This window comes from Cydia splendana, chromosome 7, assembly GCF_910591565.1.
Source record: "Cydia splendana chromosome 7, ilCydSple1.2, whole genome shotgun sequence".
In the NCBI taxonomy this organism is placed as follows: Eukaryota; Metazoa; Arthropoda; class Insecta; order Lepidoptera; family Tortricidae; genus Cydia; species Cydia splendana.
In genome coordinates this window covers 14492201-14519251 of record NC_085966.1, presented here as the reverse complement: position 1 = coordinate 14519251, position 27051 = coordinate 14492201, and the positions used below count along the sequence as shown (strand labels likewise).

Here is a 27051-nt window from a genome sequence, read left to right as displayed (position 1 = left end):
CCATTCCATAAATCGTTGACGAATACATAGTCATGTCATAATGCGTGCATAACCATGTCAAATAATGCGAAAACCTCAATACTCCGAAAGCTTAGTTCAACCATTGATCAATTATATTGACCATTCAGGTTAAATGACTGGGTTAAATACTGATTTGTCATAAATCACCAAATCAAATTCGTTACGTGGCGGTCAAACGGTTTCAAGTGTATTGCGCATTCTAATTATTGTTTCTTGTTAGGAATGTGTTTTCATCCCTTGTTTATAGTTGAACATTTTTAAGCTGACCGTTTAGAACAGCGGTTGGCAACCTTTTAGCAGCCAAGGGCCACATAGTAGTTAAGGAATACGATGCGGGCCGCAGTTTTGTTAATATGTGTGACTTTATCAGACATTGTTGTTTGACAATATTACATACAAAATAGCCAGGGGGGCTCGCGGGCCGCAAGTGAGAGGTTCGCGTGCCGCATGCGGCCCGCGGGCCGCTTGTTGCCGACCGCTGGTTTAGAACTATGAGCTCTCATAGTCTTAAACGGTCAGCTTAAAAAAAAATCATCTATACTCAAAAGTAATTTGCCTCGACGAAGGTAAGAGTTGAAAATTCAGTCCTTTTAAAAATTGTTTCCACGGCTGAGAGTACATACACCATTTAAAATTTCCAAGTCAATCTACATTGAAATATCATCAATCATATATCACATTGATTGAGCTTGTAGGAAAACTCCATACTTATATCCTTTAAGTAGGCAACTTTCTATATAAACATTTGAATGCCCATTACACTTTGTATATCAGTTTAGTTAAAGTTGTTAAATGTTTATAGATATCTATTATTTATTATGTTACAACGAATATTGAATTTGATTTTATTATCCCTTTTACAACAGCTTCTATAGGATTTTTTTGTATATAAATTTGATGTAGATCATGATTCAGATCATGATGATTAGTCACTATCAGTATGGTGTAGGGTTAAAACATTTTAATTGTACTACTATGGACATTATTAATTTATTTTATAGACCCCGTTTGACAATAATTGAAGCTCGAAATGATAAATTTGCTCATTTGTAAAGTAATGGATTCAAAAGAAGTGACCTTAAGTGTAATATATTCGACATTTTAACTTTTTAAACGAACAAATAAATCTTATGCTTTTATTTACAATACTATACCTAGGTACCTACCGTATATTTTATTGTTAAGGTTGCATCTATAGCACATTAATCAAAATTCCACAACATGCCCATTGTTTTTTTTTATTGAATTTGTTTTACGTATTTTACATTTCCATTACACATTGCATTTCATGATTTATGGTCTAAAGTGGCTTGATTGCATTTCAAATAAAAATGTTCGTTACGAAGTCTATAGTGTTAGTGGTCACACCGAAGAGTCCCGAGTCGAGTGAATGTAACTTCATGTAATCATATAAATTCAGTATAAGTGTTAATGTATATAAACTTAATTTAGTTTTTTTTGTTGACCTGTTTATTTTATTGTTAATAATTATAACATAGTAATTTATTCGAATATGTCATTTTATATATAGACAGAAACTCCGTAATGTTTTCTAAATAAGTTTTACTTTTTGTTAAAATTAACATTATTAGTGAACTGAGTACTAACTTGTTATGTTAAGGGAGCTTTTCATTAACAGTGTTTAACTTTTTCCGACCAAAAGACTATTTATTCTATAGTCTATCAAGCCATTTCCGACAGTAGAAAAAAGCGGCAAATTTAAAAAATGTAGGTGCGAAGGGTTATCGTCCTATAGAAAATTTCAATTTCGCGCCTTTTTCTACTGACAAAGTTGTTTGACAGAGAATACGTTCGAGGTTCGAATGCCGTTATATCCATCACCACTACTCCACCGACAAAACTGTACTTTTTTGGGTAGTGGCTAAATAGTCTTTTAATTGGGTACTACTTTAAGTAAAAGTGTTCTAGATAGATGTAACTTCCCAGAAAGAAATATATTAAAACTCGAGTGTCAAAAACGGTGCTTTATATGCACATAAGTATTTATATATCGCGTTGCAGTGGTATCTTATCTTTACACGGGTCTAATAACGCCCCCGTCGGGTAAAGTATTGAATGTTGCTGAAAACTAGAGCTATAAAAGATCTTGTACCAAATTCTGCCTTCAAAACCCGTAGGTTTTTATTAAATGAAGAATCAATATTTCTTATACAATTTTTATTAGAAATTGAATGGATGTTTGCAAAAGTTTGTCTATGTGTGAACAGGGCTATTTATAAAGCCGAATATGGAAATTCGAAGTCTTACCTCCATCTTTAGTGTATGTTTCGCTCGAATAATGCGAGAGCGATGGAGATTATCGAATTTTGATGTTCGCGGTAGCCCAATCAAGGCCGGATTGTGTAACGCCTTTATGAACCATAGAAAATAATTTTAAATAACCCACAGACTTTGAGAAACCTTTTTAGACGTTATGGTCTATTTTATTATAATGTAGTCTGTGAAAGTGAGCGGCAAGCATAGAGTACAATCCGGTACGCAAATGCGAGTTGTGACTTCGTCAGCAGTGCCATGCGAAAGGTCCATATAGGTGTTAATATAAGTTTGTTAGGACTTGTACAGTTTTTACAACTGCAAATAAAATGTTTCTCACAATTTTTGTTTTTTTTTTTATTCAATGTGTGTGTATTTTGTTATCCTTATTAACTAAATGATGAGTTAAACTTAATAAATAAAAAATAATATCTTCATAATTGAAAAGCAAAGCTCTATTTAGTCTCACAAATGTATAAAAATACAAATATACATAATCATATTGTAGGTGGTGATCTGGTGATCGCTTCAATTTACAAATCCTTGTAATTTCTGTAATGTTCGTTCATGTAAACCTTTACTCCTGCCAGATAGTATATTATTACCTAGCAGGGCCACTGTGAATTAATTACTGAAGGTTGTGGGTGTAATTACATGTACCACTCTATGATGGTCCTGGGTATCCACAATCTCAAATACCGCAAGGGTTATTTTTATTTCCAACTGTTAGCAAGTTGTTACCACAAAAATTTTTTTCAACAGTTGCCACTGGAAACAACTTAAATCATAATTTTCCTTAATTTGCAATCACTGTATATAAACTTATCGTTCATAAAAGCGTTCAGTTCTTCGTTATCTTGTTTTTTTATTGTGTTGATCACTTCTTGCAACTCATTGCCGGCAACAGAAATAGTCGTCAGGTCCTGAGGCAACAGATGCAGTGCCAGCATCGACGTCTCCAGTGTTTCCTGAAGAGTTAGACCGTACGCTATAAGGACCTTCAAGTCATTTTCAGTTATTGACTCAGTTTTACGAATATTTAGAATCCGTATAAATTGCTTTATTTTCCCCATAATCTTACTTAAGAATGAATTGTAATAGCAATTCCTCTTCTTCAAATATTTTACAAACATGCCTAGTTCTGAACCAAAATGAATATGGACTTCTTTGTTGAATTCATCTCTGCCGTTTATAACTGTTCTTGTTATTACCGACAACTTCCAATCCCAATAGTAAGAGTACATTTCTCTTAACCCAAACTTTTTTTCAGAAGATTCGAGCAAATATTCGAATATGCGAATCACCCTACTTGAGTCTGTAGTTCTGTAATAATAAATTATACAATCAAGTTTATTCACAAAGTCCTTAAAAAATAATTGATAAACGAAGTTTTCCGTATTGTGCGTGACATTCCAATGGTTAAAACATTCTTCTACTATTAGTTTTACCACATTTAAACTCTTTGCTTGTTTCAGTTCAGTATCCACATTTACGATATATTCTACTACAAAGTCCCACAGCGCTTCATTCAGTGGTTCTATGTGAGAGATTTCTTCTGGCCTCAATTCTTCTTGCGACAACCTCTTACGGACGTGACCGTATACCAATGCTTCAACATGCGATTCATCTATCAAAACGATGTTTGATTGCATTGCCTTTGCAACATCGGTTCTGCGTTGAATATTTGCCTTGTTTTCCGGCAAGGCTAATACCGTTTTCCAGGCAGTTTCCAAATATTCACCCCTTAAATACTCAGGTATTTTGTCGCCTGTAAAATATTTGAAAAGTTCCTCATCGTCATCCTGATGTATGCGAGTTGTGAGTTCTTTTAGAAGTTCAAATAATTCCAATTGAGATTTCTTTTTTTCGTTTTTTATCTTCTGCACAATCGATTTGTAGAGGTTACATCGTACGGACACATTTTTAGTTTTCTTCCACACGTTAGAAACGATGTCTTTTAATTCACTACTTTCAAATGCATGAAACGCTAAACGCAATCCCCTCTTCTGAATGGACACTGGAGAATCCAATAAAAACTTGATGAATTCCGTCCGTGGAATGGGAGTTAATTTCATTAGATACATGTTGAACATGTCATTAGACAAATGTACATAGTCTCCTTTCAGATACAAAGCAGATTTTGCGAGAGGCACTGGCGGGCGGGAGTAACAGTGTAGTCGGCAAATTGCTTCTTGAGTATACATAAGGTATTTGTGAATCTTGTCGTATTCTATTTTACTGTTTGTTGGCGCATGTTTATCCATAAACTCGGTTTTTGTATGCTCATCTCCTAGTTGAAATATTGCGTAAATATTAGCAAAAATAGCGTTTCTATCATATATAAAACCATACTTTTCATCTTCATCTTTTGAGGAAATATTTGACAGAGATGTTTTACACAAGTCTAAATACTGTTTTGCCAAGTCATTAGAAAAGTATATTTTCATTTTCTTTAAAACCGTATTTAGTCTAAAATCACAAGACGGCGATTTGAACTTTTTCTCTATCAATGAAAAGTTTTCCAAAATGACAGTTGGGTCTTGTTTCAAACATCTTATTAAAAAGCCTTCTGATATATCTTTCTCTTTTGTTACAGATTTTGGATTAACTATGTTATCAAAAGAATCTAAATCTAATTTCATGAATTTTAAAGCAATTTCTGGAAATTCTCCATCCTTTTTGAAGTTTCGTTTCCATCTTATCATTAACTCCAGACACCCTCGAACTTGTTTTTTTACTTCCTCGGTATAATCCAATAATTCAAAGCCTTTAATTTTGTCGGTCAAAAACTGAAATACATAATTATACACAAGATCCTTTTTGTCTGCACATAACATATCAGAGCGTTCTTTTATACTATCCAAATATCTTCTGTTATTTAAATGTTGAGTGAAGTTATTTGAAAGAGTTCTTTTGTTAATGATGTGATATACTAAGGAATCGCAAAGAAATTCGTTCCATTCTCCGCCGGAACATGAATTATAAACGTCAAGGCTGTGTAATAGTTTATCGAACGCATCCCAGCATACACCGTCTAATTCGAATACTGAATGAACCTCAGTGACATTTTTTAAGAATTTATTTTTAAGATGTGATCTTTCATTGACATGCCTTTCATAATAGTAGCTCAATAGTAAGTTCAACTCATTTTGAGACGTTGCTGATTTTATTAACGTTTCCAACATGTTCGATCTTTTATCTGCATTCGTAGTTATTCTTATTTTCTTCTTTATTTCTTCAAATGCCTGCGGAAAATTCACAAACTCATACCACCGGTAATCCTCCTCTTCAGGTATCACACCCGTTTTGTTCTCTATATGCATCAAAGCCCAGGCTTCTCTCTCCTTAACAGTCATAAGGTCATAGTACTTCGACTCATAAAACTCCTTGGTCATTTCAAAGTCTTCATTTGGATATTTGTCGGAGAAAATTTGTTTCATGAACTCATAAAGGCTCTCAGATTTTACTAAATCGAGTATATGTTTGTGTGTTTTATAATAATTCGTCCTCCAGAACCGATCGACCTCTTTCGGAAGAAGAGCAACAGCGAATTTCCTTGCGTCGTCAGACGAACTATATTTTATCAACTCACTTTTTTTTAGTAACATTAAATATGGTAATGGATTATTGAGTATCCGCGTTTTATGTTTCTTTAATATACTTCTTGACAGTTTTCTGCCGAAACGAGAATCATCTTTATAGGAATTGTAGTAGTGATCATTTATTTTTGTGTGTTTTTCAACAAGTTTAAGATACTCGACATCATTAACAGAGTACAAATACGACAGATCCGAAATGCTGCCTCTACATTTTGCACCATAAACGTCAGCTAAACGCAACGAATTGCCAATCATGTCCTTATGACTTTGAGTATCTCTGTCATGTTCCACGAAATCAGGAAGTGTTTCTTGTTTGAAAGAAACACTTGTAAACTTTACAAATTTGTACGCATTATTTTTCATGTTTGTATTAATGCAGTATTCGTAGAAAAGTTGGGCTCTAGCCTCATCTCTAATTTGTTTAGCTATTGTTGACAAAGTTTTTATCTTCATTTTAAAAGACATTCTTGGGAAAATGTTGTGATGTAGATAGTCTGGATTGATTATATGAGAGTAAGCATCCTCATATATCCACTCCCATTTGAGTGCCCTGGATATGTACAAGCTGTCCCCACATTTCAGCACATCAATAAAGTAATCTGTGTCTTTATATTTTGAAGCCAGGTCTATCTTAAAAAGTCTATCGACATCAGAATATTCCTGTGCAGATTTGACATCTTGGAAATTTACTTTTTGTTGAGCTGCTTCTCTTACTTTTAAGTTGAGTTCTTTTTGTCTCTCCCAAAGATTCTTACCTTGAAAAGTTAACATTATGGCTGATAGTCCACACACCTGCAATATAAAAAATAAGATTCAACTGAACTCAAAAGTTAGAAATGAAATTAAAGGTAAGTAAGTACCTATAAATAAAATCAGTCAACAGTGTAAAGTTTTGTATGTAGTTGTTCATCACAACAGGGTCTTTGTTGATGGGTACTATGTAGGTAACATAACAATAAGCAAAAGGTTTTTGTATTGTTTTGTGTTTTTATATTTTACTTTTAATATACATTTTGTAAAAGTCCTAACTTAAGAAGAAAGATAAATAAAAGAGCAAAAGTTAACTACCTACTTGTATATATCTATGTTAAATACGTATATAGTTAGACCAAGAAAAGTCTGCAACGATTTTGATAGCACACACAGTGTAAGTGTTATTTTAAACGTCAAACTTCTATGAAATTATGACGTACTTATTAAAATAACACTTGCACTGTGTATGCTATCAAAATCGCTGCAGAGTTTTCTTGGTCTAACTCTAAGTAAAGAAGTTAATACTATTAAAGTAAAAGTAATGTAGGTACCTATTTGGTGTAAGTTAAGAAGTAAATTTTGACAGTTATGAATTTACCCTAAAGGCCTGGCCAAACACACAGCGCGACGCAGCGCAGCGTCCGCGCCGCGCGACCGCGGCACATGCTAACAGATTACCGACGTCAAACAGACTGCGTCCCACCGGTATCACGCCCCGCTTCTGTCGCGCCCCGCGCCGCGCGGCTCCTTGCGTCCACGCGGCGGGTGCGCAGCGCTGCGCCGCGCGGACGCGGCGGCCCGCCGCGTCGCGCTGGGTCACATCAGTCGGATCGAACGTTAGGCAGCGAGCGGTGCGCCGCGTTCTCGCGCGTCAGCGCCGCGTTCGCGCGCGCGATGAGGGCGTGTTGAGAGCGTGAGGCCGGCGCGATCCGCGCGCGCCCTGTTTGAACAGGCATCGCGTCGGCATCACGCGGCGCTGCGTCGCGCTGTGTGTTTGGCCAGGCCTTTATATTTATGAAGCTAAGGCCTAGCATTAAATAGCCAAGTGTCATATGCATATAATAAGGGTCAATTAATAACTTAAAATTTACCTTCATCTGACTATAAATGGTTTATCCCTACTTAGGGTCGGCAACACGAATGTAACAGCCCTGGAGTTGCAGGCGTCCATAGGCTAACTAAGTTGATTGCTTACCATCAGGCGGGCCATATGCTTGTTTACATATGGTTATATAGTTACTTAAATGGATAGTATAGTAGGGTAGGATCATTGACAATGGGTAGGATAAAGTAAAAAAAAAAACCGGCCAAGAGCGAGTCGGACTCGCGTTTCTAGGCTTCCGAACATAAGTCCGACTCACGCTTGACTGCACATTTGTAATAGGTTTTCCTGTCATCTATAGGTAAAGACTAAAGAACTATTTTGTGTATTTTTTTTTAATTTTAGACCCAGTAGTTTCGGAGATAAAGGAGGGCGGAATGGTCATTTTTTGGCTATTTTACAAGCTTTTATTTAGTTTCAACTGACCGTTGTCTGTCTGTCTGTCGGTCTGTAATCAAATCTTGCAAGTTAAATTTGATCCACTTCCCGGTTTCCGATTGATCTGAAATTTTGCATGCATGTATAAATCTGATGACAATGCAATATTATGGTACCATCAAGCTGATCTGATGATGGAGACAGGAGGTGGCCATAGGAACTCTGTGATCTGAGAAACAACGCAACCTAATCGTATTGGGGATTTTTGGAATTGTCTCGATGAGTATTAGTTGTCTGTCGAAAGAAAAGTACAGTCAGCCATAAAAGCTTGTACCAAAAATGAAATTTTTGCCAAAAACTTATTCTTAAATAACTTCGAAGCTATGTATTTTAAAATTATAAAAAAATATGTCCATCTTTGGTCACTAATTTACATAATATGTGTACCAAATTTCAACTTAATTGGTCCAGTAGTTTCTGAGAAAATAGCCTGTGACAAACGGATAGACGCATGAGTGATCCTATAAGGGTTCCGTTTTTTCCTTTTGAGGTACGGAACCCGGCTTTTAACAAATTCCACTGTGTTACCAAAGTTCATATGTGCGTGGATCATAATATTATTATTATCCGCGAATGCTCACTCACCAAGTACCAGGGCAACCCAACCCGGTGGACTTGTTCACCAAACAATGTCACCCAATGGATCCACGTACTGCTATAATAGATATACCTACCTACTTGAAAGATTGTATTTTTGCCATACGAATAAATAATAAATATGGGTAAAATAGGTAACACAATGGAATCAATAGGCCTGATGACAAATTTTGAAAACCCTTTTAATATCGTCGGTACACTTGTATTAGTTCCGAAAAACACTATATTTCAGTTATACTCATAAGATTTAACATAGATAATTGCATTTTATTATAGCTAGTTTAAACTTCGCGCGAAAACGCCTCGCATGCCATTTGTGACGTCATTATTTAGTTGGTGGTAGGGTGGTAGATATTGTTTACATACTTACAGTTACGAATTTCCCTTGAATCCGAATGATATTGTTAATTCAGCACCATATATTACGATTAGGGATGATAAATACATTACAAAAATTTATCACAATAACTCATTTTACACAAAAACTCTCACACGGTTGCAGTTTAAGATGAATTATTTAGATACATGTACATTTTGAGTGAAAATCACCGAACGCCGGTTTTACTTTTTAATTTTTCATTTTTTCTAGTTACGACAGCCAACATGGCAATGATAGTTCCATTCAGCCAAATAATTAAAAATGTTTGTTGTTGAAATATCGTATTATTTAGCATTTTATTTAAGTAATAACAAATAGATATCTACTTTATATCGTGTAATAATATTTTTTGGACGTAATAAATGTTTAGTGGCGAAATAACATTTTTTTTGCACCTTTCGAACTCTTTGGTGCCCACGTATAGATTTCGGTCAATGAGGTTGTCTATGTTGCTCTAAGAAATATGTTATGGATTGATGACGTCACTGTTTGGAACGTTTCTGATTGGCGTTTCAGTAAAAATGGCCGATTGGAGAATTTTGCACTTTTATTTTATTGAATATATTAATAATCCTTCAGTTTATACTGAGATTGGGCCATTTTTTAGAATCATATTAACATATATGTTTCGTTGAAACCATTATTTCCATGATTCTTTGTTACTTGCAACAGGCCTATTAAAATGTGGACAAGCGGCTAAACGACACCTAAATTACAACACCCTAACTAAAACAAAAAATAATCGTAGGTTACGTTTAAATCTGCCAAACAAGCCTACCTGTAATTATACGCCGACTCAGACCGGTGTCAAGGTTATTAAAAATGTAATATAACTTATACAACTTTCACGATAAATAGAATGAAAGAAAGCAAAAAACTTATGAAAAACCTCATTCATAGCCGACCGAAGGCAAGTAATAGGGAATATTACGCGAAACTCTGCGTACGAGGCGCCACTACCACTATCCGTCACAATCTAGGGGTCTACCGCGATACCGCGAAACAAGAAAATCGAAATTTAGTTATCGAACCTCTCTATCACTCTTGCGTATTCGAACGATAAAGAGGCTGATAACCAAATGACGAATTTCGCGTTTCCCGGTAAGCCCTCCTTGTTTGCGTGCAAGACCACAGATAAGATAATCACTTGAATTTTGACAACCCTAAATAGCCGAGGGATAGTGCCATATATTAGAAAGGGTTAGCATGATTCGACCCTGAACCACTGTCAAACTTCGGGTTTGTAGGAAGTGTCCTTTCTGACAGAAGAAAGTTTCTGTACGGTACAGCAAAGAGACGGGACTTCCATACTAGCGACTTGATTGGTCTGTGTATATGTTTGGTTATCCAATCATTACCAACATGTACGACAAAGAACTGTCAAAGAACAATAGTACCAACATAACATACTTAAATAGTGTAGTATGCTACACGCTTGCGAATTTTATCGATATCTATAAATTGGGGAGGGTTGAAACATGGGCCCCTGTCAACAAATTTCGTACTCGAAATCAGGTTAGAATCGAGTCCACATTTAAGTCGTATGTTATATATAGTGTTCTTTGAGTGGATTAATACATGGCTGGACTTAAATGTGAACACGACTTTTATTTCTTAAAATAAAAATATGTAAAATGTATTTTTTTATAATTTAAAATACATCCCGACGGTTCGACGGTCCACAGGTAACAGAGGAAAATGTGTGTTCACCTGATTAAATGTTTTTTGATTAAGTGATTTTGTTGAGTGAGTTTGTTGATTAAGTGAAAACTTCTTTAGCGGGGCTGTGCACTTTTTGAGGTGGGGAAAAAATGATAAACTCGAGACAGCGTAAGGCGTAACGCGTAAGGCGTCTCTCCTCTCTTTCTACCGCACGGCGAAAATGTATGCCTGAGCCTGCTGTTTCATGTAGGCGGCGCAGGGCGCTAGCGTGACTTATGTTATGTGTGACGGACAATGTCATTGTTTTTTGATTTAAATGCCATCTAGTCAGTTTCCCTCAAACTGGTATTAATATAACGGTAGTACCAGTAGTGCCCACAGTGATGTGCTTAGGGGTTTCAAGTAATGCGACGATGGCGTTAACCTCAATTATACATAGTGCTGCAGACATATTGCACTATATGGCCCTGTTATTAATATTTTGAGTTACAATGTCGGTGAGTTTTCACTTCTGCCGGCACTCCCGGAGTGCAACCCGTTGTTTTTTTTATATATTATATTCTTGAATAATAAAATTAAGTCTTCCTTTACAACTTATTTGACCCACTGCCTGCATCTGAAAACATTTAATAATTAAAACAGACACACATACATTTTCTTATATTTTAGGTTAAGATCTTAAATAATAGGGAATATTACGCAAAACTCTGCGTAGGTAGCGCCACTACCACTATCTGTCACAATCTGGGGGTCTACCGCGAAACAAGAACCACTCTTGCATATTCGAGCGATAAAGAGGCAGATAACTAAATTTCGATTTTCGCGTTTACCAGTAGGCCCTTGTTAACAAACCGCCTTGATGCATTAATATCATAATTTATAGTCTGTGAAAATTTGACAAAAAACAGTTTAAGGCAGAGTATGTATAAGTTAGTCTATGAATTTTCTAGAGTCGGTAGTGCTACACTCTGGCGGCAGAACATTGCAGTAATATCCCCTATTACTAGATTCCAAAAATATATAATATAATGTCCATTCCATTAATACACAGATGATAGATAAATTTCCACTAAAAATATTCGGAGAAATAATTATAGTCATGTTGTATGCAAGTTACCAGGAAATTCACTCATTTTATTTTATTTACTATTTACATTGATAAAAAACTAGGCTGCAGTCGATATCGATACTTCGTATCGATACTTGTAGTACATCCCTAGTTCACAATGAAAGTGGATATGAAATATCTAATTTTCGATGTGTTTATAGCCTGCTACACCAAAATAAGGCTAAAATTATCTAAAGCAATACTTACCGGTCTTCATCTAATGGAAATTTCGCCATAAACTTCCTTTTTTGCGATTTTCGCGAGTGTATCAATTTCCACATATTTCGCACTAAAACAACTTAGTTTTCGGTGGCATTTAAACAAAATCTATAGACTCACTGTATGCTCTTATCACGTTTGACTGTTTTGGAAAATAACGAAGGCTTTTAAAAAAGAAATTGCAAGAAATACGTAAGTAAAATCTACGAACCGCCATGACAAGCAACAAAGCAATGTGGCTGACAGTTGACATGACAGATGAATAGCACTGACGTTTTATTTTGTTTTTTTGGCTATGGCTAGGTCACTATAGTCCATACAAAACCTTTTTTTGTTCCTAGTTGCGTCAGCCTGCGGTACAGGGTGGGTACAGGGCTATAACCGCGAAATCGAAGTTCGCAAATTGCGGGGATCTTTCTCTTTTACTCCAATGACGGCGTAATTAGAGTGACAGAGAAAAATCCCCGCAATTTGCGAATTTCGGTTTTCGCGGTAGCCCTCTGGGCTGCGTAGAATTGGATACGAAATTCCTATATTCGATTTTTTTTCGTATCTATTACGTATAGTTGGTCAATCGGTATAATTGGATACGAAAAAAAACACCGATGTCAAACTACTGACAATGCTTCAAAATAGCAGTGTGCCAATACTTAAATACGTGGGCTATAACCGCGAAAATCCAAGTTCGCAAATTGCTGGCATCTTTCTCTGTCGCTCTTATTACGCCTTCATTGGAGTAAAAGAGAAAGATCCCCGCACTTTTGGGTGCTTACCGCGAAAACCGAAAATCACCAGTTTAAAAAAAAACGATTTAAAATTAATCGTTTTTTTAATTAGGTACTCGTATAATGCAATCGAATTTCGTATAATTGCGGGCACTGGATCGTATAATCAAGATTTATGTACTGGCAGCCCTGGTACGGTAGTACTATTATTTATTCTGTGGTATAAGTTACCCTACCAATTTTAGAGTCAATATGTTTAAACCAATCCTTGTCATCGTTAGCGCTAGTATCTATGAACTACGCTATAGGAGTAAAAGAGATAGTATATTAAGTTAGTATTTGAAATTACGTTTTTGTAATTTTATTTGCTAATCTTTGAATTCAAGAATTTTCTCGAAACAGCACGTTTTGCGTTCGACTCATGTATGTACCGAGGTTTTAATAAAGTGTTCCGCATATTTTACGTCATTTTTGAACTTCGACTGCGTCAGACTGGTGTCAAACCGTATTCTGTGGAACTGAGACAGTGTGTGGTGTGCTCGCTCGTGATTCGTTTTCTGGAAGTTTACACAGTGCAAGTAGCTTATCGTTATTATCTTTATTAAAATCTAGACTTGGAATTGTTAAATTAAGGTAAGTTTATTCACCGCCATAATATTCTGGATTGTATCGATGAAACTTTTTCGATGGTTGTAATGTCGGGCTATTTTCTTTTCCACCACAGTAACTAATCAATATTCGTAACTTACTAAAGGATAAACTAAACCACGTTTCTAAAATAGTGGCTGTTGTCTATTACGTACTATTATTTAGATTAGGTATTCGATGTATCTAAAACCAAAATCTGAACATGCGTAACAATAGATGAATAGACTGCAGAAAGGAAATAAATTTGAATTCTAGAATTGTATAGTAACCGTACAAAGTCATTCCGTGTTCTAACGAGATTGACTTGTACTGTGAGCATAATCTTTAGCAATCAGCTGATTGCATATTATGTGTCATTAGAACTTGTAGATAGGTACCTATTTATTATCTGGCTGTTTAATATGTTTTCTGCAAATATAACTCCCAAGTTTTATGCATCTCAAGCTATAAGTATGTATAACCGCTTGAATATGGCAAAACCTCTGGCTAGTTATAATCTTATAATACTGATAGACTTGTAGGTTTTCTTTGTATAATCTAGCTACATTGAAAGTCATTGGAAACAGGGGTACTAAATATTTGAGGTTAATTTTAGCCAATACCACAAAGTTGTGGGCTGTTGATAAAGTTGGATTCTAGTAGGCAAGAAATGAAAGCCCCTAACTTTCTCTTTATGGCAACATTGCTGTGTTGACAAACAATAGTAAAACCTATTGGTTGAAAACATAACAAATACACTCCTCATATAACATCAATTCAAATATTCAAGCTGCAAGAATCTGCATTGATCATAATACCTAAAGTTATTGGCCACACCTTACAAATCAGAAAGAAACAAGCCAATTGAAATCTTATTATCAAGAGTGGCCAATTACTATATACTGGCCAATAACTATAGCAGTCACCCTAGTGTAATCCATTTGAATCAGATAAACAAAAAGAAAACATGATGGGTTGTGTGGCCGATCAATGATATAATTATATAAATACAATTATGTTTCAGCTCATTGGTCAAGCAACAAGCGAATTTTTTGTTTACTTTATTCATAGATCCTTAGGGGATACATACATACATCACACCTATTTCCCGGAGGGGTAGGCAGAGACCACGGATTTCCACTTGCTACGATCCTGACATACTTGTCTATCCTTAGGGGATATAACTCTGTTACAAATATGATTTCAGATTAAAAAATGGTTAAGGAAACAACATTTTATGACATCCTTGGAGTGAAACCCAGTTGTACGACAGATGAGCTTAAGAAGGCATATAGAAAATTAGCACTCAAATACCACCCGGACAAGAATCCCAATGAGGGGGAGAGGTTCAAGCAGATCTCCCAGGCGTATGAGGTGCTCTCCAATCCAGACAAGAGGAGAATTTATGACCAAGGTATGTACAGTTATATTTCTGTAATGTTTGTGTCTTGTACTGCTGGATAATTTGCATCTCTATTGCCAGGAACAATGTGTTTTATTAATTGTACCTACATAGGATTTGTTTGTATTATTACACCTGCCACCACTTTGAAACGATTTCCAAAAAATAAAGTACTTAGTCTTATAAATAATCTTGTACAGGTGGCGAGCAAGCCCTCAAAGAAGGCGGTGGTGGCGGTGGCGGCTTCTCTTCCCCCATGGACCTGTTCGACATGTTCTTCGGTGGGGGCTTCAGCGGCGGCCGCCGGCGCGGGCGCGAACGGAAGGGCAAGGACGTCATCCACCAGCTGTCCGTCACACTGGAAGAGCTGTACCGGGGTGCTGTTAGGAAGCTGGCGCTGCAGAAGAATGTTATCTGCGAGAAGTGTGAGGGCCGCGGTGGAAAGAAGGTACAGTGACAATTGAATAAATCTTAAATGCTGAAATGGCTGATTGCACCAAACTTGTGATGTGATTGATGATAATAATGTATACAAAATCTTGTTGAATAGGAAGATTGGAAACTTTCAGCTTTGTTTGGTTGTTAGTGCAACAGACCTTCATTGTAACAGCGTCCATTTTCTATGTAGAAGGTTAGTGGGTATGGATAGTTGAGTTATCGTCCTTATCAAAATTATGATAGGTATTTCATTTTTATGTGGTTTGATGAATCATCCTTAATTTCTCAATTCGCTAACTGAAATAGATCTCACGTAGTTTGATTTAGGCGTCACGTCATAAAGAATGTTTTAACCTTAACATATGTGTTTACAATGTTGCTATTGTCCAGGGTGCGGTCCAAACATGCCCAACATGCCGTGGCTCCGGCATGCAGGTCCAGATCCAGCAGCTGGCTCCGGGCATGATCCAGCAGATCCAGACGGTGTGCAGCGAGTGCCGTGGGCAGCGGGAGATCATCGACCCTAAGGACCGCTGCAAGGTTTGCCAGGTAATTTAACTTTTTCCTTTTCTTAGCACTAATCCAAGACAAACTTTTGAGAAGAAAGAATTAAGACCTATTTGCAGTAGAATTCACCAGTTAAAGGACACCCAAAAATTTACAAATGTTACTTTATGTGGTCACAGAATTGAATATGTTTATTGGGTAAGAGGCGGTGTTTATTAACCCCTGCACTATTTCAATTACATCGCAAAGATAATAATTATTAATTAGGCTAATTGGCATACATGGCAACAACCGCTACATATCTTCAAGCTGTTAGAAATGAATGGAGCAGAGCCAAAAATGTTGCTGCATATAGAAAATTGTATACCTTATTTTATATTGCCAATTGAATAATCATCACATAGATCTCAACTACAAGATGGAGTACATTTTAAATATATACAATTATTCGGTTCAAGAATAATATAACAACATGGATTTACGCTTGTATTACACACTTGCACACCTCAAAAATTAAAGAAACATCAACATTACAAGTTAAACATCTTAACCATAATACCGTGGGTTTTTAACCACGCGGTGTCTAGTCTGTACTCATTCATACACTTTGTCTAAAATTATTTATTCCTCTCACAGGGTCGCAAGACCGTGCGGGACCGCAAAATCCTAGAGGTGCACGTGGACAAGGGCATGACTGACGGACAGAAGATTGTGTTCAGCGGGGAAGGCGACCAGGAACCAGAACTGGAGGCCGGCGACCTTATTATCGTTTTAGACGAAAAGGAACATGAAGTAAGTTACATTTACTGGTTAACAGAAAAAAACATTTTATAATTCATTAAAATGGAACTTGATTGCATATAAATTAAGGATCATTTCCTTCTTCTCCGACGTTCCGAGGATGACGGAAGAGGTTGTAAGAATCGTAAAAGTTGAATGTTACAATTGCTACTAAATACACAAATAAATAGGAACGTAGCTAATTTAACTATTGGAAACAACTCTATTATACATATTTCGCTAATGCCAAGTTTTTGTCTTATAATATTCTAGTAATCCCAGTAGGTACTTTGTGGTCAAGTGTTATCAAGGTTCTAGCCCAACCACACCATACCATACAAATTCAACATTTTAATTGCGGTATTTTGCTTTTTATTTAATTTAATCTTTAGTGTGTTGTGTTTCCGTCCACCATTAATGCCACGCCTATGATGTGCAGCGCGTAATTATGAACCTTGCCGTAATGGACGAAGGTTGATATTGGCTGTAGCCGCGGCCGGTTTATGAACTTTTATTGAGCCTATTATTATGTAGCCTTTTCGGATCCATCATCCATCGTATCAAAGAAAAAACCTTAACCTTCTTTTACTCCAGTTGTTCAAACGCTCCGGCAACGATCTCATTCTCCGCCTCAACATCGAGCTGGTGGAATCGCTGTGCGGATTCCAGAAGGTCATCCGGACCCTGGACGACAGAGACATTGTGATAACGGTCATGCCCGGGGAGGTCACTAAGCATGGCGAGGTCAAGTGTGTGCTGAATGAAGGTGAGTAGAAGGAGAGACTTTTTAAGCCCACTGCAAACTTAGTACGGTAATCATGAGCAGAAGCCGCCGACAAACACAAATCCCGAACAATTGAGAAGGTGGTGATAGTATAGTATTCACTCTCTTTGGGTGGTATTCCACCTGTCCAATGTGCATTGCGTCTCACTCTCTCATTACGCAAAATGTGAGACGTATATACACATTGGACCAAGAAATTGGACAGGTGAAATAACACTCTTTGACACGAGACTGAAAACTCGCGGAACTCAGTGCGAAGAAATGTGCGGATCGCTTCCACATTCACTGAGTCCATAAAAGTGGCACAATCGGCAGATTTGGACATTAAAGGTAGATTTTGTGAGTATTAAATGCCAAGTCAGGTATTAAATCGAAGAAAAAATACCAAGAATACACCCTGTCTTTCTCGAAGTGCTTTCTATTTCAACTTTTGAACCTCATTATTTTGTTGAATTGTAGGCATGCCGATGTACAAAAACCCGTTTGACAAGGGCCAGCTCATCATCCAGTTCCTAGTTAACTTCCCGAGCAACATTCCCCCCGAAGTCATTCCCGCGCTTGAGAACTGCCTGCCGCCGAGACCAGTGGTAAGTCTCCAATTTAGTTTCATACAAATTGTAAAAATATTGTGTAGGTAGGTTCATGGTCTAATAAAACATGGTCTTCTATTCCCAGAGTGACACGGGCCTACGTCACAATAACATTGCCACTTTATTTCAACATAACATGTTACATGGGTACATTATACCTATGGTTAATAAGTTAAAATATTTCTTTATAATTTTATAATTTTCATTTATATGTATTTTATCTTAAATTTTACAATAACACGTCATTTTTAATTATTCGTTAGCAATATCTTCCGATTCACGAAAGAAATTTCAGACGTTCGGGTAATTCTGTTTACATTACTGGCAACACAGGATAGCGCTGTCACATTTTGACAATTCGGATCTAGATAACTTCATGCCCTGACCGTCATCCTTGTCGAACGCGTGTTAATTGTTATTTCCTTCTCGCTCAGTGTCAGCAGTCGCAGTGTTTTCCAAACTTTTCACGTCGTAAGCTTGGTAATTAATGTGTAACTGTGAATTAGTTTTTCAAACGTTTGTCTTGTATAGATAAATAAAGTTTAATTTAATACATTAGATTTGTTTTATTTTACTATGTTTCTACATGAAGAACTTAAAATTAATGCCGTTAAAATAATTTTCACCGTTGGTTAAAATTCTCCCACATTTTAAAGTTTGAGAACCTGTAAACAGCATGATGACGTAGGCCCGTGTCAGTTAGGTCATACGCGAATCTCGGAATAGAGTACCAGGCGGAGTATATTATTATACCATGGGTAGGTTCATAAGAGCTGAGGCGAGACACTAACATTTTTAAGTGGGTTATGTGTGTTAGTGGGTTTTAATATTGATTTTATATGAGGTAATGAGTGGGTGGCTTACAAAAATAACCGACAGTTTGAAGTATTTGGAATTATCCAAATACATCATCATCATTTCAGCCAGAGGACGTCCACTGCTGGACATTGGCCTCCCCCAAAGAGTGCCACAATGACCGGTCTTGCGCCACCCGCATCCAGCGGACTCCTGCGACCTTAACCAGGGGCCGATTGCATAACAAACTACAACTAATATTACAAGCGGAACTCCTTATTTAATAAGTGAAATTAGAAAAGGAGTTCCGCTTGTAATATTAGTTGTAGTTTGTTATGCAATCGGCCCCAGGTCGTCAGTAATCCAAATACACCTTACTAAATAATAGAATATTTTTATGCAGCTCTTTTTACTTAAATTTCGAGTTAAAATATTGCATATAAGTCACCGTGTATATGTATAGGTATGAATCGGATTTACGTATGAATCGCGACATATAAACATGCAAATTAATTTTATACACGTAGATTTACAATGTATTGCGTCATTTTTATTGTCAATCAGTGCTTCAGCAGTTGATTAATTAATAGGCAAGTCACCGGCAAGGCCGCACCGTGCTAACATCATTGTCATATTCGTGACGATAACAGGCAAAATGTACCCATTTGTCGGTTACATTGAAAGCTGATCCTAAGCCGAATAGTGCTATCTCAATAACATATGATTTCGAAAATTGAACTATCAGCTATTAAAACGTTAGCAATGAATTTTCTTTTGAGATAGCGCTATTTGGCTTAGTAGGGCAGTATGATAGTATTGTTTACCGTTTTTATGCAACTTCTAGACTTGTTACGTTATGTAAGCAGCAATGAGTTGTATTTCTTAAATTAGCACTTGGGTTAATGACGTTTGTTGTGACGAGACTGCGGAATTTAGAGGACATAGCCACGCGGACGCGTCGCCCCCATACGAGAGACCATCATGATATTACTATTAGTACACATTACGACATTTACGACACGACAAACACGACAACAACATCACATGTAGAGCACAAAGTAGGGAAGCCGAGCAAACCGTGCCATTACTTTAATGATAATTGATAACTTAATAGCTTTTGAGATAAAGAGATGGAGATAATAGTACATTATTGTCGAGGCTCGGAAGTAGCTACTTGCAGGCTGAGGATTCGTTTTAAACGGACGACCTTGGGAGTCCGTTTAATTGAATCCGAAGCCAGCAAGTAGCCTTCCAGCCGAGTCATATATAGTGCTTTTCTCAAAAATGGTGCAAGAAATATAAATATCATAGAAATATTTTACAAAAGCAACTTTCTTACGTATACAGGGTGGAAAGGCACGACGATCCTTCCCGGAAGTATTAGGTCGTTTAAGTGATACAGAGACTATTGGTAATGGTAAGAATCGTTAATTGAGTAAAAAATAAAAATTGCAAAAATACTACTTTTTAACTGTGGTGATAACCCTATAGCATGTGCACATGACGGCTAGATTAAGGATCTCCGTCGGGAAAGCTCGGGACTTTACACTTTTTTCCGATCGTTGACAGTATCGCAATGATGTATGAATGACGCATAAATGTCAAATAAATCAAATGCATGCAAAAATATTACAAACAATTTTATTACTTTCTTAGATAATTACTTTTTTCCAATATTTAATACTATCTTCTTTTCACATACGGTGTTCAAATGTACCTCCGTGTATTACAACGCCGCCGCAGCCCGTACCCGAGTATGTCGATGCACATGCGATATAGTGTATGCTCTTCGTCATTTATCCTCCGCAGAAAGCACCAATTAGCCTTTGTCTCATTTCGTCCGCAGTTTCACATTCCGTTTGGTTTGGTATACCATATCTTTTACACAGCCCCACAAATTTAAATAGCCACAAGCATCTAACATTTTTATTTGAAGAATATGACATTCAATAAGTATAGTTCAATGAAAATTTAATTTCAAACATCAGACGTCTTGTCTATTTCCTACCACGCAAGAAGGTTTGTTAGTTTGGTATTGAAGAAGTATTTATTCTTGATTTATTCTTAGTATTTAATTTTTGCAAGTTCATTTGGTGCAACTAACACAACCTACTTGTTATTTTTAATTATTTTAGATAGTTTCCAATTATTCGAAAATAATTTTGTGAAACGTGTTAAGAAACTAAAACCTTTTTATCAGTCAAGGAAACCAGAGATATTTATAAGACGATTGCGTACTTTTGAGTGGTTGTCAATGTCACCATTTGAACTGTCGTTGTAAACAATGTTGTGGTTAGTATTATTAATATTAAGGAATAACATAACTATTTCATTCAAGTATTGAACAAGTGGAACCACTAAGAAAGCGAAAATCCTGCAATGATTCTTACCGTGCTGTAAGCAGACCTAAAAATGGTTAGATGGCAACAAATTAGCATAATTTCCTGTCGAATACTGATTGTTTACAAGTAAGTTCATTGACCCTGTCACCTGTTAGGGTTAGAACAAAGTAGTTTTTTGCGTGGATGTTTAAAAGGTCATAATTTAGAAACGGTTGCCCATATTAACATAGTTTCTATGGAGAAAATATAGAGCTTAGGCTAAACTATCTCCCATTTCCGGAAAGGATCGTCGTGCCTTTCCACCCTGTATATTTTCTCAGAAAAAAGTAGAAACAATTGAAAAAATTAGCTTTGCCGCCTTTTTATTTTTTTAATAAAAAAATAGAAGTGTATTTTTCTGCCGAAAATACGCCAACCTATTTGAGACAGCTAAATAGTCGCGGTACTAATCATCTGTTTGGCTGTTTAATGGGCCTGTGCCTTCATTTGATATGGCCATTTCAACTTTTAAAAAGTTTGGAACTCGACAAATAATGGAATTTGTATGCAACATTGCAGTCCCAAAATCGAGACTGCAATGTTTTTAACTTTTTAATTTTTGACTGACCATAAACTACGCGCTTCGCAACCTATTTTTTAAACGGCAAAGTCGACTTTGCCGTCCATTTTTGAGAAAAGATAGTTTATTATTCAAGTAGGCATATTACAAATTATGAACGTCAAATAAAGCTAAACCGGCTCCAACCCTACACCTCCGGGAAGATATAAATCCCCCCTCAATTGGAGGAGGGTATCCCAATATGGGACTGTGATCCGTGGGAAGTGATCCGTTGAAGAGTATCATTTAAATAAAATATCTGTTCGGCACTTTACAAGTGTTATTTCCTGTCCCATAGGTATAGGTTTGTGTGTTATGTTTTTATTAATAACGCAACGAAGGCCGCGACACCCACGCCCCTTGTTTATTATGAAAACACGCTGGACCATTAGGAAAACAGGAAAATAACCGCAAACTCAATAGTAATGCGATATATTTATACTCGACGGAACAGAGTCAACAGAGATAGTATCGAACATAGATAATAATGGGGTAAAGTAATTTAGAAAAAAATAATTTAGGGTGAGAAGTTGTTTGTGCTTGCATACAAACAAAATATTAAAGTACTCAATTCTTTTTAAACGGATTTATTTATGTAATCGCTTTTTCTTTTAATTTCGTTATTCATTAAATTATTTGTGATGTTTTTAGGATACCTAGGTATATATTTTTAATTCATCATGAGGCTCTCCTTACGAAACAAGGTTGATAGAGGTTTTCAATTTAAATATGGATATACTACGGCCGAGCGTGCTTTACATTGTAGATATTTGTGGGATAGGAAGCTTATGTACTTAGTTAGTAAGCTAACATTATATAGGTATAATGGTCTTGAAAAGTTATTTCCCCTTTAGGCCGAGCGCGAGATAATAGTACATTATTGTCGAGGCTCGGAAGTAGCTACTTGCAGGCTGAGGATTCGTTTTAAACGGACGACCTTGGGAGTCCGTTTAATTGAATCCGAAGCCAGCAAGAAAAAAAAAATAGAAGTATATTTTTCTGCCGAAAATACGCCAACCTATTTGAGACAGCTAAATAGTCGCGGTACTAATCATCTGTTTGGCTGTTTAATGGGCCTGTGCCTTCATTTGATATGGCCATTTCAACTTTTAAAAAGTTTGGAACTAGACAAATAATGGAATTTGTATGCAACATTGCAGTCCCAAAATCGAGACTGCAATGTTTTTAACTTTTTAATTTTTGACTGACCATAAACTACGCGCTTCGCAACCTATTTTTTAAACGGCAAAGTCGACTTTGCCGTCCATTTTTGAGAAAAATTTTATAATGACGCAAGTTTACCAGGGCAGACCCGGTAATCAAACTCGTGGTTCCAAACACTAGGTTCAAAAAGTAACCTTTACATGATCGTTGCAGGTGGACATCCCCGAGCTGGCCGAGGAGTGCCACCTGGTGGACTTGGACCCGGAGCAGGAGTCGCGGCGGCGGCGCGCGCACGCCGGCCCCGCCTACGACGAGGACGACGACCACCCCGGCATGAACCGAGTGCAGTGCGCCACCAGCTAGGCTAGCCTACCCTTACGCTATACGCTATACCGAGGCCGAGAGGAACCAACCTCACACGTTATATATTTAACTAAGGTCCACTTGCACCATCCTACTATCCTGGGGTTAAGCGGTTAAACCGTTTACCTGGTGTCAAATTGTATGGGTAACCATGGTAACTCCAGGTTTAACTGGTTAACCCCGGGCTAGTGGAATGGTGCAAGTGGCGCTTAAACGAGATGACGTCGCCGTTATACGATTTGAGTATAATAAAACTGTTCATTCGCTCTTTTTAATATATTTAACACTTTCTTTGCTAAACGCCCTATTCCTAATACAAAATAAACGCACCTAGCGTGTTTTTGGCGGTGATTTTGTTACTGTCGTGTCGATGGAGACAAAACATTTTTTGCACGTTTTAAGAACATCGACTCTACAGTACTGTCCTAGCCGTTAAATTCAAAATGTAGACGATTAGCCTGACGGAATAATTTTCGCATAATATATACTTATAGTGACGCAAGTGAACTCCATAAAGTGAACATAGGTTTCCACTTTCGAGCACCGAGAGTTGTGAGACCCATTCGCAATAACTATAAACGTGAGTAAAACCGTATTAATATGAGTAATTCTTTTAAATATATTCTTCTTCTTTAAATATATTCTTTATAATATATTTCATACCTCAGTAAAGAATACTTCTTCATGGCAGAGTCTCGTTTATTCAATAATGTCTGAGGGGGGTTTCACACCTGCTCTTTCTATACGATGACTATGCGTCGATCGTTATAGTTACTTTACAGTAAGCCTATGGCAGCGTTTAATGCGTGATAACGGCAACATAGTGTATGCCACTTTCCAATACCCTTGACCGAATGTGACGTGCTTTATTTTCGTTTACCATGTTATAACTCAACCATAATAAACCTTCCGCTCTAGATAAGTTGTAATAGAGCGCTAATTCACCTTTTGACAGTCACAGACGGCCGTGGCCGTCATCGGAAAATCTTGCCAAGGACGCCAACGACGGCTACAGCCGTCAGCTTCGCCAATGCAATTGGGACTTACGCGGGACTCCGTTAAGTTCAATTTCGCTTAAATAATCGGGTTGCCTGGCCACCGGGGCACGGCATATTCCTTCGCCGTCTGGCGTTCAAAAGGTTAAAAAATCGTTCACACAATTTATACCACCCATATATTTTGTCTTAATAATAATTGAAAGAGACTAACCTAATAGTGGTAACACACTATCGCACCGCACCAAGGTCATTGTGCGACGCACCCATAAGTAAGAGCGAGAAAGCGATATCTCTTTATCGGTGCGTCGCACAATGACCTTGGTGCGGTGCGATAGTGTGTTACGGCCTTAACTCTGCATGACATTTGCAATTACCAAATGCCCACACTTTGTCATGTTCAAGTCGGTGCAAAGTTAGTTTGGCCGGACTCTAAAAAAATCTTTGTAGGTAAAACCAATTCAGTAAAACTCATGTTTTGATAGCCCTATTTTCAATATTTTAGCCCTCTGTTATAACTGTCAGACTGCAGGACTTTTAGAAAAGATAATCAAATATTATAACAATAAATTAGTTATTGTGAACGCAAGATTATAATTTTAACTGAAGCGTGAATTTGAGATCCCAGTTGGAACTCGTAGGTATAGAAGATGACTAATAGTTTGCGAGGTACTGTTGTACCAACCACGCCAATGGACCTTATCCTATATGACTTTTATGATTATATTTAATTGTAGGCATCGCATGTAATGTTACTTCAGCCTCATCGTAGCTACTATAATTTGCGCATTATAACCTTTTTTTGTATTTAATGTGAGTGGCGATTTTTATAAATATACCGATTTTGTTGAAATAAATAATAAAGTTTATTTCATGTATTACATCGACGATACTACGAGTATAGCTCTTATTGCTAGATGAATTACCTATTTATATTATTTAGTAATAAAAGCATAATTAAGGCGGGATGTTAGGTCCATTAGCTTTATGGTGATTGTATTAGCGTTAGTTAATTGTAACTATGAAGTAATCATCACTGTGATTTTTATTTCTTTTCTCTTTTTAGATAATTGTGTTCGTACTATTTTTATTTTAAGCTCCTAGCTGACATGGTATTAACATGCATAAATATTTAATTTATGTTTAGCACGAAAACGTAACATTGTCAAGACTTTTATAACGTCAAATTAAATTATTTGTTTGACTAAGTCATAAAAACCTGTATTCGATGGGCCATTTTATTTAAAGTTGTCCCCTACACTTTTTTTTCCAAATTGGGATTTTTTTTATGTTATTTCGACTCAGAATCATGAGCTCTTTTGATCCTAATAGGAGAAAAAAAGTGTCCCAAGATTTCCATACATTTTTCGATCTTTCCATTCCGAAGCCGCCATACAAAGTCTATGAAAAAATGGTAACGAAATGGGAAAAAAACCTTGGTACACTTTTTTTCTCCTGTTAGGATAGAAAGAGCTCGTGATTCTGAGTAGAAATAACATAAAAATCCCAATTTTGAAAAAAAAGTGTAGGGGACAACTTTAAATAAAATGGCCCGGATGTTTAATCTCAACAAAATAGCCAATTGATACACTCCTGTAATACAAATATAAGAAAGTTTTTGTCTCAAACATGTTTTTTATTTAGGTCATGCTTTCTAGCAATCCTACTGCCTGTTGGCATTTTTATATGCGGATTTAGTTCACAATTTGGTACATACTTGAAAAAAATTAACCTCTAGTTATAAATAGGGAGTAAAAGTCAAATGAAGTTGCGAGTTGCTGTAGACTATGTCAAGTCATGATAAGTGAATTAAGTGGTAACAGTATCTGGTCCGTGCATAGAAGCACTTTCCCTTGAGGTTAGGGCATGGGTAGTTTATAATAAACTTAATCCGTGCATGGGAGCATTTACGATACAGGTGGTTTAAAACTTCCAGGGTCACAATACAGACATAAGGGTGTAAAATACATAATTCATAAACGCCCGTTAGGCCAGTTTCGTATATTTTATTTCAAACATGCTTGTGCAGCACCGCCAGCACATAATATTATAATTTCCCATACCATGGCAGTCAGGGATATAATAATTAGATAGGTAGGTAACCTTGGTCATATCGTGTACATAGGTAGGTACTCGTAAACATGTTAACTGAAAGACTAGTGCTCTCGAGGCAAATATAATTTATGCAACTGTGAGCTGCTCTTACATTGGGATCATATGTATTTATTTCTAGTCTGCCTTAGCAGGCCTAGACTTCAAAGGTTTTTAGATATTCATAGCGCCGTTAAACGGACCTTTTGTACACCTTGAGCAGGCTGTTTGTTTCACACTATGAGTAATATATATTGTAAACATAGCTTATTTCAGAATGGAATCGTAAGCTCTGTCGTGTCGTGAGCTTACCGAGCCTGATTTAATTAGAGTCCACAGATTATCTGGACCTTGGAGGATTGACCACTCCTTATTTTAATTATCAATATTCTGCCTGGGCTTATAGTCGAAATTCAGCGACAAAATTTCTTAGTATTATCTATGCCGCCCAAGTTATGAGGCTTAGCGTCTCCAGACCACAATTTTATTCATATATTAGGTTGCAAAGATTTTATCATCTTTAAAATAAAAATGAGTCGAAATAGGCCTGGAATCTTAGGTTATTTTTTACCTTTTATGATTTTAGAAATGTTATTGTAAATAGTAAGTAGTTTTCACTTTTACCACAGTTAATTAGCCCAATTTTGGGTTTAGCCAACAGGGTGTTCGGGACCCTTAGAATAGATTGGTAAACAGAA

General features: G+C 36.8%; 2 protein-coding genes across 2 annotated transcripts; one reads left to right on the top strand and one right to left on the bottom strand.

Moving 5' to 3' along the window:
* Window positions 1-2951: 2951 nt before the first annotated feature.
* On the bottom strand, window positions 2952-6698 carry LOC134792200 (uncharacterized). The gene has a single exon (XM_063763441.1). It carries the CDS (start codon window positions 6663-6665, stop codon window positions 3075-3077), a length of 3591 nt encoding a protein of 1196 aa, XP_063619511.1. The 5' UTR covers window positions 6666-6698; the 3' UTR covers window positions 2952-3074.
* Window positions 6699-13309: 6611 nt separating this feature from the next.
* LOC134792199 (dnaJ homolog subfamily A member 1) lies at window positions 13310-25890 on the top strand. The gene is made up of 8 exons (XM_063763440.1): window positions 13310-13510; window positions 14712-14918; window positions 15107-15354; window positions 15735-15893; window positions 16488-16643; window positions 17226-17397; window positions 17875-18002; window positions 23118-25890. Exons 2-8 carry the CDS (start codon window positions 14720-14722, stop codon window positions 23265-23267), a joined length of 1212 nt encoding a protein of 403 aa, XP_063619510.1. The 5' UTR covers window positions 13310-13510; window positions 14712-14719; the 3' UTR covers window positions 23268-25890.
* The last annotated feature ends 1161 nt before the right edge of the window (window positions 25891-27051 follow it).